The 15841-nt window shown below is 25.7% G+C and overlaps 1 protein-coding gene across 1 annotated transcript in view; it reads right to left on the reverse strand.

The window, feature by feature from the left end:
- LOC119682300 (integral membrane protein GPR155-like) overlaps window positions 1-10046 on the reverse strand; it is an 18355-nt gene extending 8309 nt beyond the window's left edge. The window contains exon 1 of the mRNA XM_038095712.1: window positions 10012-10046. Within this exon, the coding sequence (XP_037951640.1) occupies window positions 10012-10046 (35 nt within the window). The remainder of the gene's footprint in view (window positions 1-10011) is intronic.
- Window positions 10047-15841: the final 5795 nt, after the last annotated feature.

Here is a 15841-nt window from a genome sequence, read left to right on the forward strand (position 1 = left end):
CAGTGGCGTCGCTAGGCGTCAGCGATGTCGGCGACCGCCGACGGCCTCGCGCCCGCAGGGGCCTCGCAAAAAGTTACCGACTGTGGATTCTAAGCACTTAATAAATATTTTGAGCAATTTGGTTTGATAATGGCATTAACTATATTCGAAGTATTCCCTAATGTTTATATAGTAATCAGATTCATGTTCACAGTTCCAGTCAGTATAGCTTCGACGAAAAGAAAGAAGCAAAGTTAAAATTGTTTAAGACGTACTAGAAAAATATGATGGTCCAAGAGAGACTATCTTCATTATGATATAATTTAAAAAAAAATAGGGTGATACTAAAAGTAGGAAAATTCATTTATTTTAATTTGTGTTTATTTTAAATTGATTAGCAAAAAACTTTCAATCATGCTTTGTCGTATTAGTGAATGTAACTTATTTACTTTTACAACTGGGTTATAAAGGGGGCCTCGCAATTCTGATGTCGCCGACGTGGAGAGTTGGTCTAGCTCCGCCACTGTTTGTGTTAGCCTTAGTGGCTTTGTAATGCACCCATCGTTCACAAAGTAGGGTGAATGGGGATACATAATTGTTCAATTATGAATATTAAAGAATACTAATTATTATTAATAAAATTTGGAATACTATATAGCATTGCTTAGCAAGTCTATTGTTTTAATTCCAGTTGTTTTTTTTAATGAACCCACCGTCCAAAGTGGGTTTTGTATTTAGTCATATATTATAAGAGTCAACAAGTCTGCTTTCTAGATGAATATTTACAACTCTTCGGTTTATGGCATTCATAAAGAATGTATTCAAACGTTTCAACAAATATTTCACAAAAGTGATTAATACTGGTTGCTATAAATAATGTGCATAAGTCTATTTTGTTGAGATAATAACTTAGTCAGCAGTGTCCTGTGCCCGGTAAAAATCTCTGTACTCAGTGTAAGAAAATTATTTGAGACAGCCTTTAAAGAGAATAATAACACACACAGTAATAATAAAATAATATGTATTTTTAATGATGATATCAAAGTTATATCTATCGAATTACAAAAACAAACTGCAATTGATCTTAAGTAAAGAAACACATTCGAATATAGCTATAGACTGTTCAGTTCTGCCCTACTAGAAGCCAGCACCCCGTATATATTCTATTCTATTCTATTTTAGCTAGAGATTAGAGATTGAAAACACAAATTATTTCTAACAAGATTGTTTGTTAATGAAATATCTATGGGTTGGGTTTTCATTGGCAAAATATTAGATTACATATATTAATTTTGTAAATTAATTTTGCTCATTTTATAATTTTTATGCGCTTAGAAATTATAACCTTTTGACAACTTCGATAACCTAAAAAAAAAGAGTAATACCTGTTATCGCATTACTTAATACCGAGATCGAGTTAGGTTCAAGTGCAGCGTGAAAACACTATTTTAAAACTATTTATATTTAATCTAATGTGTATTAGAGCATATAATTACGTTATTTGAGAGTGATTTTTAAAACACTATTAAATATTCCCTATACATTATAGGTTGAAAATTCAAAGACTGCATATACTTGCGTTAAAGTTCAGTTCAAAACAGAAAAACCCCTTCAACGTATGTTTTAATTCAATATATTAGAAATATTTAATTGTTAATATTAACAACCTTTTTTAAAATTATTCCACAAATTTGTGTTTTGAATGTAATTATAATTAAGACATACACATTAATAATTTGCATCAAGCTGTTATATAATTACATAGTAAATATAATTTCAGTTTTATTCAAAGTCATGGGATAGTGTTAAATTTTTCATTAAAAAATAAATTTAAAAAATAATTAAATATCAAAAAAATGAACCTGTTGCAAAAAAAAATTGTTTAATGATTTATTACCTAATATTTTATAAAACAAAAATGCTTTGATATCTATATAAGTGTATATATATTAAATGATATAAAATTATAAATTTAATTGATTTTTTACTTTTTTGTTTTGATTTTGTTTATATCTCTACATTCGTCTATAAGACATAATATATAATAACTTTGCTTTTTACATAATATATAAAAATAAAATTTATGATGATGTAAAAATTTTGTAATAATTTATACTATTATAGCAATACTATTTTAACTTCTTTTATCAATTAGAAAAGATATCTTAGCATGTATAAAATATTCAGTAGTTCATGAACTTATAAAAAAATAAATTTGAAAAATGTATCCATAAATTAAAAATATCAAAACTGGATAGATTTTAACTTATAGTCTTGATTTTACAACTAAACAGTTGATGTATATATATGTTTTATATACAATAAAACTATTAGTTCCATATTTCTACTATCTATCAAATATTTTATTTGTATATAAACAACAGGTTTACGATTTCGCTAAAGCAGTACTCTGAAATTCACCTTTGGGATATTGGTAGACCTTTTCCAAGGGCCAAACTGGTAAATAAACGGAAATATCTGGGGTTCACACTAAAATATTGGGTGAATACATTCTTGTGAGTTCACAAGTTTCACCTCAATACTCACTGAGTATAACAATTTCGGTGCAAGCAGGCCACTATATATTGGGAAAGTATGCAATTAAACTTCATTTAATGACTTTTGTCGAGTCTAATGACTCTGTAAATAATAAGAAAAATTTACTCCATTACATGTGTAACTGCCCAACTTTGCCTAGAAAAAGATTAATAAACTTTAGAAACCTTTTTTAACCGACCTGACAGCGCTTTAAAGATTTGTCAACTTGTTTCCCTTCTAATTGAATTGGGAAAACTGGCCCCTCTCAAAAGGACGCTGTTCATGCTCGAGGTGCTTTTTTTTAATAGACCTAATAGAACTGCCATTCTTTAAAATTAAAGCCATAGTCAGCTTTATTCACTTTTTAGATTAGTTCCCCTCCACTGAAATGGTGGAGTTATGCCTTCTTAAAAAACGCTGTTCGTGGTCTATATGCCTCTAACATATTCTTCTAACTTTAGGGTGCTTTTTCAGGCTGACATATGAACTGTATCTCATCCATGGTATCACAACGGAGCATCCTTTGTGTTCAAGTTAGTTTTCGTGCACAAGATTGCCTAATCTAGATCTATAACCTAATCTAACCGAAGAATACGTATTAATGCAAATTCATAATATACTCGATACATTATTGAGGGTATATAAATTTATACAATTTATTAGTCTCATTATAAGGAATTATTTTAGAAACATTATATAAGTACTAATGTTTGATGTGATATAAGCTAATGTTTGAAGAGTTTTTTTAATACTCAGATTTCATTTTAAGCTATCTTTGTAAGAAAAATAATAACTACTAAGACAATTTTTAAATTCTCATTTTTAATTTTAAATTTGTTATGTAAAAAATATAATAATTTATGTTATTAAATTCAATTAATATGATTTTGTAACTTTTTTTCTCTGATATGTAGTAAAACATATATCATTTTAATATTGTCTATGCTTATAAGTGGTAAGCAGTTTTAGTTATTTTTAATAGGTAATCCTCAACTACAAAATAATTATCACTACTTTGTTTTGAAGAAATAGTAAATAAAAAAATAAACTTCCAATTCGATTTACATTACTGATTCATGCACTATAATTTATGCTCCTAAAATCGAATTTGTCATGTGCGATTTAAAAATATTCATTATCAGAACTTCTTGACGTAACTTTTTATCGTCTGGATAACCTCGGAAGTTCAGAATAGAATAATTTGAAGAAAAAAAATGCTGCTATAAAATTTTATGGCGTCAACTATACTTTGACTCTAGTTATCGCAGCTGGAAATTATCAAGATTTCCGTTTCAAACTGATTACAAAACTATTTTCATACTATACACACATATATCACATGTTTATTTTAAATTAAATCATTTAAATTTTAAATAAATAAATAAATTTTAAATATTTATGAACACACTTTTTCTAGTATTTTATAATAATTTTTTCGTATGCAAATCTGTCATTTAGTTTAGCTTTATTGTTCCGAAACTATAATTTTTTCACATTGTCAAACACTAATAAACATTACCAAACACTATTAAACATTATTAAACAATATCAACACATTTATTATTCATTTTAAATTTATGATAATTTTTGTATAATTTTTATTATTTTAAATAATTTTTCTTTAAAGCACACTGTCATCATTTTTCACATAAATTCTACTTTACCTTTCTTCTCTTTTGGTTGAATTTTTTCAAATTGCAAGAAAAATATCAGGTGATTTTATATTTCATTTAATAACTTTCTTTCAAACCAAACCAAAAAAAAAAAAATAACCACTTATTTGTTTTTAATTTAATAAATAAATAATACTGCGTAGTATATATATTGAAAAAATTTAAATTTAATTAAATTGCATTTGTAACAAATTAAACACAAAAATATATAATATTTTGTATATAAGCGCAGTGCGCACGTCAACACCGCTCAATAAACTTTTTAGAAATGCTTCGTGTTTTGCATTCGCGCAATGTGGCTGACGTGTTTAGTCGTTTCAGTTGCTTTCATTTGATTTGTGAGCTTTACGAACGCTTAACGCTCACTCTTTCCACTCTTCCAACCTGTTTCACGATTATTCATATTTCTCTCAGCTTTTTTTTTGCAAACCATTTTTTTTTCTTTTTCGTTTTCGTTGAATTTCTTCTTGGTGGTTTTCTAATGATGTTGTTGTTGTTGCTGTTATTTTCGTGCATAAGTATGCCAACAATATAATTTAAAAAAAAAAAAAACAAACATACTGACTCACGTGAGTATGCTTGTTCATGAAATAGAAATGTCAGCTGTTTTGAGTCATTGTATATGTACATAAGTAATGCAATTACACTTTGTTTCTAGTTTGCATAAAATGCGTAAAGCTTTTACACTATGATTTGCGCCAATCTAAAATTAATCACCAAACAAACCAATTACTTTCTTTTGAGTGGTGAGTATTACTGAGAATTATATATTTGGCTTTTAATAACACTCATGAGAATACACAAACAAATATAAGAACTGAAATCGTACGATATGTTTAATTATATTTTTTGTGTTGCTTTTTTATTTTTTGCGTAAAACACGTAGATACGTAAGAATATATAAATATTTATTATTTGATTTAGAACTTTTTACTCTGAAACAAAACTGAACATTTTCAAGGTTAACACTTGTGACGCAGATAACAGTTGTAGTTAATTTATTTTTTGGACTATATTAGATGATAAGGAATTTCAATAATTTTTATTTTTTATTAAGAGTGTGTTTTTTTTTAATGGAATTTCAAATCATTAATAAATAAAAAATAGAATTTTTTAGTTAAATGAATTTATTTATCGAGCAAGTAATCGATTTAGTAGTAATTGATAAAGCTTTGTGTGGTGAATTCTTACTATAAAATACTATATGCTCACTATATACATATATACATATATAGACATTCGAGTGTGTATAACATATATAATTGTTTGAATCCTTTTTATATAAATTTTTATTCAGAGATTTTCTTCAGAAATGTTTCAAACTTTGTGGCATTATTTTTTGATAATTATTATTCAGCTGTTAGTATTGTCATCTTTGCCCTTGTTAATTGTGTTCTTTTTATAATATATTATTTTCGTTTTTAATGCGTCATCTATACATTTCATTTGTGTTGAGTCGTTTTGAGGAACAAAAGAATTTTAGAATAAAAATAATGCAAAAACTATATACCAACAACAAATGCAGCATAAAACTGTAACAAGTTACCCAGTGTTTCAATTTTCTCCTGATGGTACCGTTTTTCTACACTGTTGGTTGTTGTTACTGGATTCTAGCTTACTATAGGTCGCCAAAATGGGAATATTTCATAATAAACACTGTTCAGCTGACTGACACAGGGCAGTCCGTAACCCATACGGACTGGTTTTATCTAAGCTAGCTACACAAACAATTAATCGAAAAATTGTTAAAAAAAATTTAACATCTAAACTTTACAAATATGTTAATTGTTTTCAAATACTGAATCCCAACCAATCATCTTGAAGGTTTTTTTTTTTGGCTACAACATCATCTACAATTTTTAGCCTATTCTAATGTTAAGGAACAGCCCGAGCTGCGATCAAGATGGATACTCGTCATTATATTAGATATAATGATATATTAGATATAATATATATTAGGATTTCATTTACAAAAACTTCTAAAGATTATTAGCGTGTAATAAAACAATTATATAATGCGGTGATATATGTATATATAATGTATATATACATATACATATGATAATGTATATAATTCTACACTAAACAAAAAATGATATGAATTTCTTGAATGAAATAATAAATTTAACTATATAAATATTCAAATTGTTAGTTATTAATTTGTTTTAATTCTTAAAAGTGTGTAAATTAATAATATTCAAATTTTTATTAACCCACTTCTTATTAACTAATATAAATAACCATTATTTAGGAGAAATCAAAAATTCTCAGACGCTAATGTTTTCACAATATGATTCACTTTGCACATGAAACTTCACCGAAGTTCAAGTTTACGGACGAGTTCACCTTCTTTAGATGCTGGTTCTCAAAAAAAAAAAAATTGAACCGAACCAGTCAACAAAATATTGAAGACCAAACATAAATATGAAAATGTGTGCACATTCCGCCGGTAAGACAAACCAGAAATTAAATTGGACCAAAACGGGTAACAAGTTTTTTTCAGTAAAAAAACGGAATTAATCTGCAAGTTGCATGTCTGATGGAAACTCATTGGGTTATGCAAGAATAATAAAATAAAAAAAGGATACATAAAAAATATTGTATTGTATATAATAGAATTTTTTACCTTAAATAATGAATTGGAATTCCATAGCTTGGACAAATGTATAATTAATTTTCTATATATACTTTGAAATTAAATTATTTATCTACACAATAAAAGATAAAAAACACATACCTATAGGTCAATGATCCTAAAAAGTGTATTCTTATATTATAAACTTCATTAATCAAATTTTTTTGTGTTTATGTTTTTAATTAGCTTCTTTTGAATATTTTAATTACATTCTATCACTAAAAATCCAAACGAAAATTTTTTATAGAAACTAGCAGTATATGAAGATAATAATATGATATGTGGTTTTTGATCTTTAAATGCAGGATCAGGCAATGAAAATGTTCCAAGATGCACATGGATTAATCAAATTAAAAGAACTGATCTCTTTAAAAGAACTCTACAATAAATGAATACTTCTAATCACTCAGAGCTAAGATATAATTGCTAAAACAATATTTTAAACCTTCTGAAAGTTATAGTATAAACTGCTGCAGTTTTTATTGTACGCTTTATTAAAATATACTGTTTGATTAAAATATTTAATCAATAACAAGGTTGTACATCATATTTGTCATCGCTAAAAACGAATTGAATTGCAAGAAAAATAAAACCTTATACTATTTCTATTGATAACCATCAATAAAGAATTGTGTCATATATAAGAAATTTAAAGTAATGGAAAATTATACATTTATTTAAAATTTTCAAAAATAGGTTAAATATTAAATCTACGATTTATACATTTTAATATATTAACATGCGTTACTCAAGTTATTTCCCGATATAAATATAGAATCTTACTAGTATTCCTGAAGAATCCAGTTTTACTAAAATTAAATTTACCAATAAAAATCAAAATTGGTTTTTTTAAAATATAAGTTTCACAAAATCTTGGTTCTTAACTGTTTAGAAAAAAAATATATATAGGATATATATTTATATATATATAAAATATATATTTATTTATATGGTATTTAAAAACTTATTTTTATATATTTAAAATACATACATATATATTTACAAAATCTTGGTTCTTAAATGTATAAAAATATATATATTTATATATATGTAAAATAAATATTTATATATATTTAAAATACATATGTTTATATATTTAAAATATATATCTATATAGTTGCTGAAAATAGCTAACACTACTAAAGTTCATTAACAATTCAGCGCGTGCGGTTAATCGGTATTATTCCAATGTTTTTAATTATTTAAGTATAAACTTTTTAGTTTATATATCGGTACTACGAGAAGTAGCCCATTGATAAATCGGTGTGCCAGGGAAAGCGATATCGTTGCAGTATTTTAAGTTACTTATGCATTAACCCTTTAAATATACATATTCAAATTCAGCAAGTATTTTTAATTAATTTAATTGAAACTAAGACATTATATTAAAGCACATATACACCTATAAAAAAACAAAAATATATACATACATATTTCCCAAAAGTCAAATTAATTAACAAGTCAAAGACACATTGTAATTTGCTATTAATACAGATACAGTACCATAGTTAATGTTTTTTCATGAGTTCTCAGTAATAAACGAGAATCACGCATTGGGCAGCGAATCATGTGACGTAACCCGCTAAATAATGCCAAATAACAAAAGTATTTCAATTAGCAAATGGGACGCGCAGAACCCGTATAGAGAACAAAACAAAATTCCCAGGCAACAATAGGCCACATACAAAAAGTGCTGACGTAAATAATTTCTTTACATAATTTCAGTGAGAAATAAAGCCATACGTTTTAGAATAAAATTGTACTCAAAATGTAAGCATATGTTAAAATAATACCATGCCTTGCATATTATTATCATATTATATCATTGTTTACATTCTCTTATCCATATCACCATTTAGATACCGGCATCATTTTCGAAGTGCTACATTTTTTTTACATTGTATGATGACAACTTATTATTAACAAATAATGTACGAGTATTATTTAATAAAGCTATAGTACTCAGTACTCAATTGTGAGATTTTTACGAACCTAAACAACTATTTCGATACATACATATAAAAATAGTGAATGCATATCACATACTACCACACTTACTATTTATATATAAGAAATAACATTTTGTATTTTTGTTACTTATTTATTAGGAATCCGACTGTCTAATTTTGATATTTTTTTATTAAAAAAAAATCATTAATAAGCGTACTTAAAATAGGTATAGAGCGCAACGTGTTTGATGAACAGTGTAGTGAACATTAAGAAATTGCGAGAAGTAACAGCAACAGAACAAAGAAACACCAAAACAGCGTTGGCAACGAAAGATCAATACTTACTGTAAATGAAATACCAAGACCAAGTTCATTGAAGCGATAAAAACAAGACTAGTATTGTTATAAAATTCAGTACTAAATTCTTTAAATATGCTCTCAATTTAATAATATTATTAATACTATACTATTATTAATGCTATTATTCTAATAGCAAGTAGTTGACTTTGGTAATTAAGTCATATCATAAGAATGGACGAAAGAGTTCTGGCTACAAAACTATTTCATTTTTAATACACTATTAAAAAATACGGTGGGACATATCCTCAAATTCGGTAGATGGTAAAAATCGGTACTTGATCGGAAATAAAGAATATAACACAAACGACAACTATGTCTATCTGTCATTATAGTCATTAGATAGTACCGACCATTCGAAAGAATTGTAGTTCTAGAATGCTTGTATAGCCAGACACTGTCCGTTTGCAACACATTATCATAAGCTAAATGTTGCCACAGTGAAAAATACAAAATGTACGAACCAGATATAAAGTATCATAAGAAAAATGTTGCCAACAGTGAAAAATACAATACTTGATTTTAAGAACTCTAATATAATATCGCTTTAGATCTATCAAAGCGATCTACCTGTACAAGATAGACCCGCGCTATTCTTGTATAATAAGTTAACTAACGAACCTCTACTTGATTTTGAATTGCCACTAACTACAGTATATTATAAGAAGTAGTCAGAAAGTTATGTGCTGAAGAAGATTTAATGAAGTTACGCGTGAGCGATTAGAAGTTAGTCGAGTCAGTTAGTAAAAATTAGTTATGAAAGCACTGGTCCACCCAGGTGCGGTACGCTAAGAAAGAAGCAGTCAGAAGTTATGAAAAACTTTTAAAGACTCTAATATAATATCTTGTCTAATCAGGTAACTGATGAACCTCTACTTACTTTTGACTTGCAATATAGCATATTATAACAACCATTTAGGAGTTATGCAAAAAATACCGAATAGGGTAATGGTGTGATCTCTACTTGACTGTACACGTATTATATAAATACAGATGCAAACGGGTTCAATTTGTTGCTGAGGTACACATTAGCAATAAATAGTAATAAAATTAACTTTTATTTGTATATTCAAATTAAATTAAATAAATAACATATGTACAAAATATTTTATATATATTAATGTCAAAATTATGCACGAAATTATAATGTGGGATCCATTCACTTGCTTTTGCAGCGTAATAACTTTGAAACGGTTAATCAATCCCGGTTGTTCTTCTTTTTTGACAGCTGATAGTTTAACCGATCTTTGGTAAAATTTATAAGGACTTAAACTTAAAAGTTCTATATATAAGTTTTTATACAAATTTAATATAAATATGAGCAAGCAGTATCTATAAAAACAAACGTGACTCAATAAATTTTATTACAGTAGTGGCTAATTTTTTAGCTAAAAAAAATAGATATACAGATGTGTTTCAATACTTATATATGTTGGTATAAACCAGTCGTGAACTGTTATTTCAAAAAATAGTAGATAAAAAATTCTTATTGTTTTAGTTTATACTTAATATGCCAACAAAATTTATTTATACATCGTGCAGTGTTTATGAGAACAGTATAAACATTTATGTTGCCAGGTACCAGTAATGTAGATATGTATCTATCTACATAGATAAACAATTTCTACGAAGTAGCACACGTTAAACTGTTAATTGACACTATGGTAGACGGTAGACTTTGAGAACCCAAAAAAACACGTTTCCAAATAGCGACTACTGGTTTAAACTTTATTTCAAAAGTTTGTTTTTAAATAGTACACCGACAAAAATATAAATTTCAAATGAATGACTAATTTTGCATAAATCATTATATTTTATTTTTGAATTCATCATCATTTAGTAACAAATTATAACAAAGTTGTATATTGTACTTGATAAATAATTTCATATATTTTAAATATACAAAATAATGCATTATTATTTCATGTTAGCGAAATCATTTATTAACATCACCCCAGCAAAGAATTTATCTGTACTTCAACAATATAAGATTAGCCAACAAATTAATCATAGAATAAAATTATATATTGTATAAATAATGTTAGTCTTATCAAATCAATAGTTGATTAACACTACGCTGATTAATAGGGAAAAGTGCAAATATTTTCCTTCAAATACTCGTACTTATAATCAATAAAATCATTCGATTTTTATTATACTAAGCACTATAATTATATATTGCACTTTGTAGATACTCTAAACTCCGGATAAGCATTAACTACATGCTTTCAATCTTATGTGCGAATATAATACCAAGAAAATGTAATACAAAATAATCTTAATATTTAAATTATTTTATTCTAAATTTATTGGCTAGAAAATTTCAAGGTAAGCACGTGAAGATAACAAAGAACGCATTTGTTTTGATCAAAAAAAAAAAGAAGTTTTTTAATTGCTTATTATTAAAGTCTTTAATTATTATCAATTATTCCGCGTAAGTTATTTACTAGAAAGTTTTGTTATCAAAAAAAAGTTGATAATCAAAAATATGTATATTTAATATTTTACTATATATTCATTGAGTACAATAGGTATTCGCTATTTAAAACATAATATTTATTGTTCAGATAAGAGCATTTTAAATTGTTTTGATATAATTTTAACATACCTAATCATAGAGAGGCCAAGATTCAACTAGGATCGTTGCGCCATTACTGTTTATGAAAATCACATCATAGATCAACATTCAATTAGAATCGCCTTTAATGATGACATATATCACATCATATATAGTGTGGAATTCTTTTAAAAATATATGCATAAGTCTATGTACATACATGCCTATATTACGTACTGCTATATAGATTAGGTGAATGAGAGCAAACCGTCATGACTATACACAGATACTAGAATTTTCGAAAAGCTCGTACTGGAAACTAGCAATTCTCGACTGAACTATACATCAGTCTAATAATAAATCGTATTAAAATAATGGATTACACCATTAAATAATATAAATTATGATTATAATTTAAAATTATATATTATTTCGAAGACCTCGTACTGAAAACTAGCAATTCTCCACTGAACTACACATCAGTCTAATAATAAAATGCATAAAAAGATTGGATTATACCATTTAATAAAAAATATAAATTATAATCAAATCACTATAATTATGAATATTTTCTCGACAAATATAAAAACACTGAGAAAGAAACTAAAAAAATAAATCAATTGTCACAACGATAAAGTATTTATATTCACGTGATAACAATATCTTGACTTGCAAACTTTAACTATATAAAATTCCGCAAAAACTTAGTGATGAATTCATATTAAAAGTTTGCAGTTTTAAAGTCTTATATCAAAGTCAATAGATTTTATCAACGTATTTGTTGAAAGTCTATTCGTAATCCACAATATATGTATACTTAATAAATAATAATAAATTCACTAAAAATTTTATTTTAATTAAATATAACATATTGAAATTATCTTTAAATTAAATTAGTTTTTATGTATGTTAAAAATAAATAAATTTATTTAATAAGGACAACGAAGAAAAAATAGATATCTAGCCAATTGGAATAAGCCCAAATGCACAAAATTACAAAAGTACAATGCATAAATTTTTCACAAAATCACATATCAGCAAATAAAAGTCAATGTACTTTAAAAATCATCATTCGATTTAAGTCTATTTATAAAATACAACATTAAAACCAATGTAATATGTTAAATAAAAAGAAGAAAAGAAGTTATTTCTGGTTTTTTCCAAATTTTCAATACCCTTCACACATATACATAATTAAACAATAAATCAAAAATATACTAAATATATTTTTGCTTAAAATATTCATTAAATCAATCATAGATAAATCAATTTCAGTCATACATCAACTTAGGTCATCTCATTAAATTCGCTTTAAATCATCTTATAAACAGGACTGACAAATAGATAGACTAATATTATTAAATTTCTTCATATTAATATAATTATATTACCCAGGAATACAGTTTAAATTATGACCTAAAAACTTCTACCATTTTAAGATTGTATAAGACTTATATACATAATTGAAATATAATTAAAATTATCAGGCCTATTCTGAATCGCAAGGGAATGCGAGTTTGTTCGCTGTTCCCAATTCCCCTATTCTGAATAAATTTGGTATGTTCCCTGTTCCCAATTCCCCTATTCTGAATCGCATGCGAATGTGAGTTTTTTCCTAATTTTGCACAAATTCTCTCGCTACCAAATTGTTGGGGAGACAAGTTAAAAAAGTATTAAAAATAGTTTAATTTAATATAAAAGTAACTAAAAATGATCAGATTATTGAATATATTTTAATAAAATTATTATTATAATAAAATTATTACAATTAATTTAATATTTTCAAAGTTTTATTTTTTGATTAGTTTTCCGAATATATTTCAATAAATTTAATATAACAAAATTTTCATTTAATATATTTTATTAAAATTATTATTTTAATAAAAGTATAACAAATTTGAAATATTTAAATTTTTATTTATTTATTTTATTCACACGGGTTTTTTCCACTAATTAAAGTGTTAACTATTGTTAACAATAGAAAAATGAAAGGAAACCAAATTCTGAAATAAGTGGATTCCTAGAATAAGTTAAAATAAGTTAAAACTGCAATTATGTTCAGGTAAAACATTGCTTCTTTTTTATTGTAAGATCTTTATAGGTATAAACTAGTATTAGTTCATTAATTTAAGCATGAAGGACATTTTTATCCTAATTATATAAAAAAAAGTAAATTATAATTTACGCAAATTTTGTATAAAAGCAGTGAATGTTTGAAAATAAAGACATTGAAGAATTGATATCATAACGTAAGGTTGTTTTTTAATTAGTTTAAAAAAGAGTTAAAAATTTAGAATTTAGCATTTGGTTTATTTTGCTCATGCATAATTCTTTTTATATATTTATTTTACTCATTAAAATAAAAGTTTCTAATTGTTTATTATTTACTCATAAAATAACTTATATTTATTTCCGATAATTTGTGCAGCAAACAAATAATGCGATTTTTACATTTAAATCAACATATGATACGCAATTCTTTTCTTTGTTTTGCTCATTTTCTCACTTTTCGTCATTAAAAAGTGGCATGGTTGCCAAAATTTAACAAAACAAATTTGAAATTGTTGTTGTTCACGAAACTGCTGTCTCCCTAGCGATTCAGAATAAGGGAGCTGTGTGTTCGGGAACAGCGTGCGAATAGGGAGTTTTTTCGCTGGGAGTATTCAGAATAGGCCTGTATATCTTTTAACTTATATACAATCTATCTACAATCCTATATTAAAAAATAAGCTACATCGCATGACTTTAGACTCAAAAACTATAATAAACCCCTTATAACAGAATTGTCACGTTAATCTAATTATTTTTATATGGGTTAAAATTAAGCCAACTAAAGATCTTCTTAGTTGATAATAGTTGATCAATAGATACATAAATGGGTGCCCTCCAAAAACAACAAAAAAATCTTCAACTTATAAATATATAAAATATATGAATATAATAATTTATAGAAAATATATATATATAAAATATACATATTAATTATATATATATATATAATATTATATATATTAATATACATAAATTTATAAAATACATATAATAAAAAAATATATTATATAATACAAAACAAAATATATATATTATAAAATATATATATACTAATATATATATAATAGTACAAAAATATATATATAAAATATATATATAAAATCTATATAAAATAGGTTAATAATATATAGATTATTGCAATCAATATAGGGATTACAATAAAATAAAAATTACAAAAATTTTATAATCATAATAAAATCTAAAAATAAATGTACCAGGAAATTATTATTAGCAATTATTTTATAAATAAAGACATTTAGAAAGTTCGACACCAAATTTTTCAGCCCGATTAAAGCACGTTCTTAAAACATTAACTACGTCAATATAATTTATTGTTTGAATAGCTACTTCGGTTGGCCACTTCCTCAGTGTCGGATAATTCAAATGGCGTATTATCGTAATCAGTACTGACTTTTGCAATTAAGTCATAACCCACATTTTCTCAAGACTCTTAGTGTTCTATATTAAAGTATATCTAGTAATGACAAACATATTATTTTTAAAGATTTTATCTGAAGACTGTTAATGCCAATCACCATTGTAAGAATTAAATTTGCAAGATCTTCACAATTTCTTCACCATTTCATCACAATTTCATAAAACTGTACAGAATATAAAATTTTGAAGATTCAGCAAATAACAGCATATATACATTTCAATAAGTGATTGATTTTGTAAATATTTACTATTTAGAGTGATTAATGAAGTTGCAAAAAAGTATGTTATATCAACAATTATTATACTGAACCACAACTGTCTTGACAGTTACGTTTCCAATACGGATCGCAATTTCAACCAAACATATAACCCGTATATACTGCATAAATGTAGATTTAAAACGATTATGATTTTATTTTTTTTTACTAATTTTCAGCTAATTTGCTAAATTTGGTTTATTTTTGTTTTAAAGATTTTACTGACACCACAATTTTTTTTTAATAAGAAGCTGAAGCAACATGTGATATATTTAAAGGGTATGTGTGTTGGGAAAAATATATAACTAAAAATATTCTGCAAAAATTCCATATACGTCAATTATTTTTGTATTCATTTTTAAAGTGAATTTCAGATTTTTATAGAGGTTATCATTTATATGTATTCC

This window comes from Teleopsis dalmanni, chromosome 1, assembly GCF_002237135.1.
Source record: "Teleopsis dalmanni isolate 2A chromosome 1, ASM223713v2, whole genome shotgun sequence".
NCBI classification, from domain to species: Eukaryota; Metazoa; Arthropoda; class Insecta; order Diptera; family Diopsidae; genus Teleopsis; species Teleopsis dalmanni.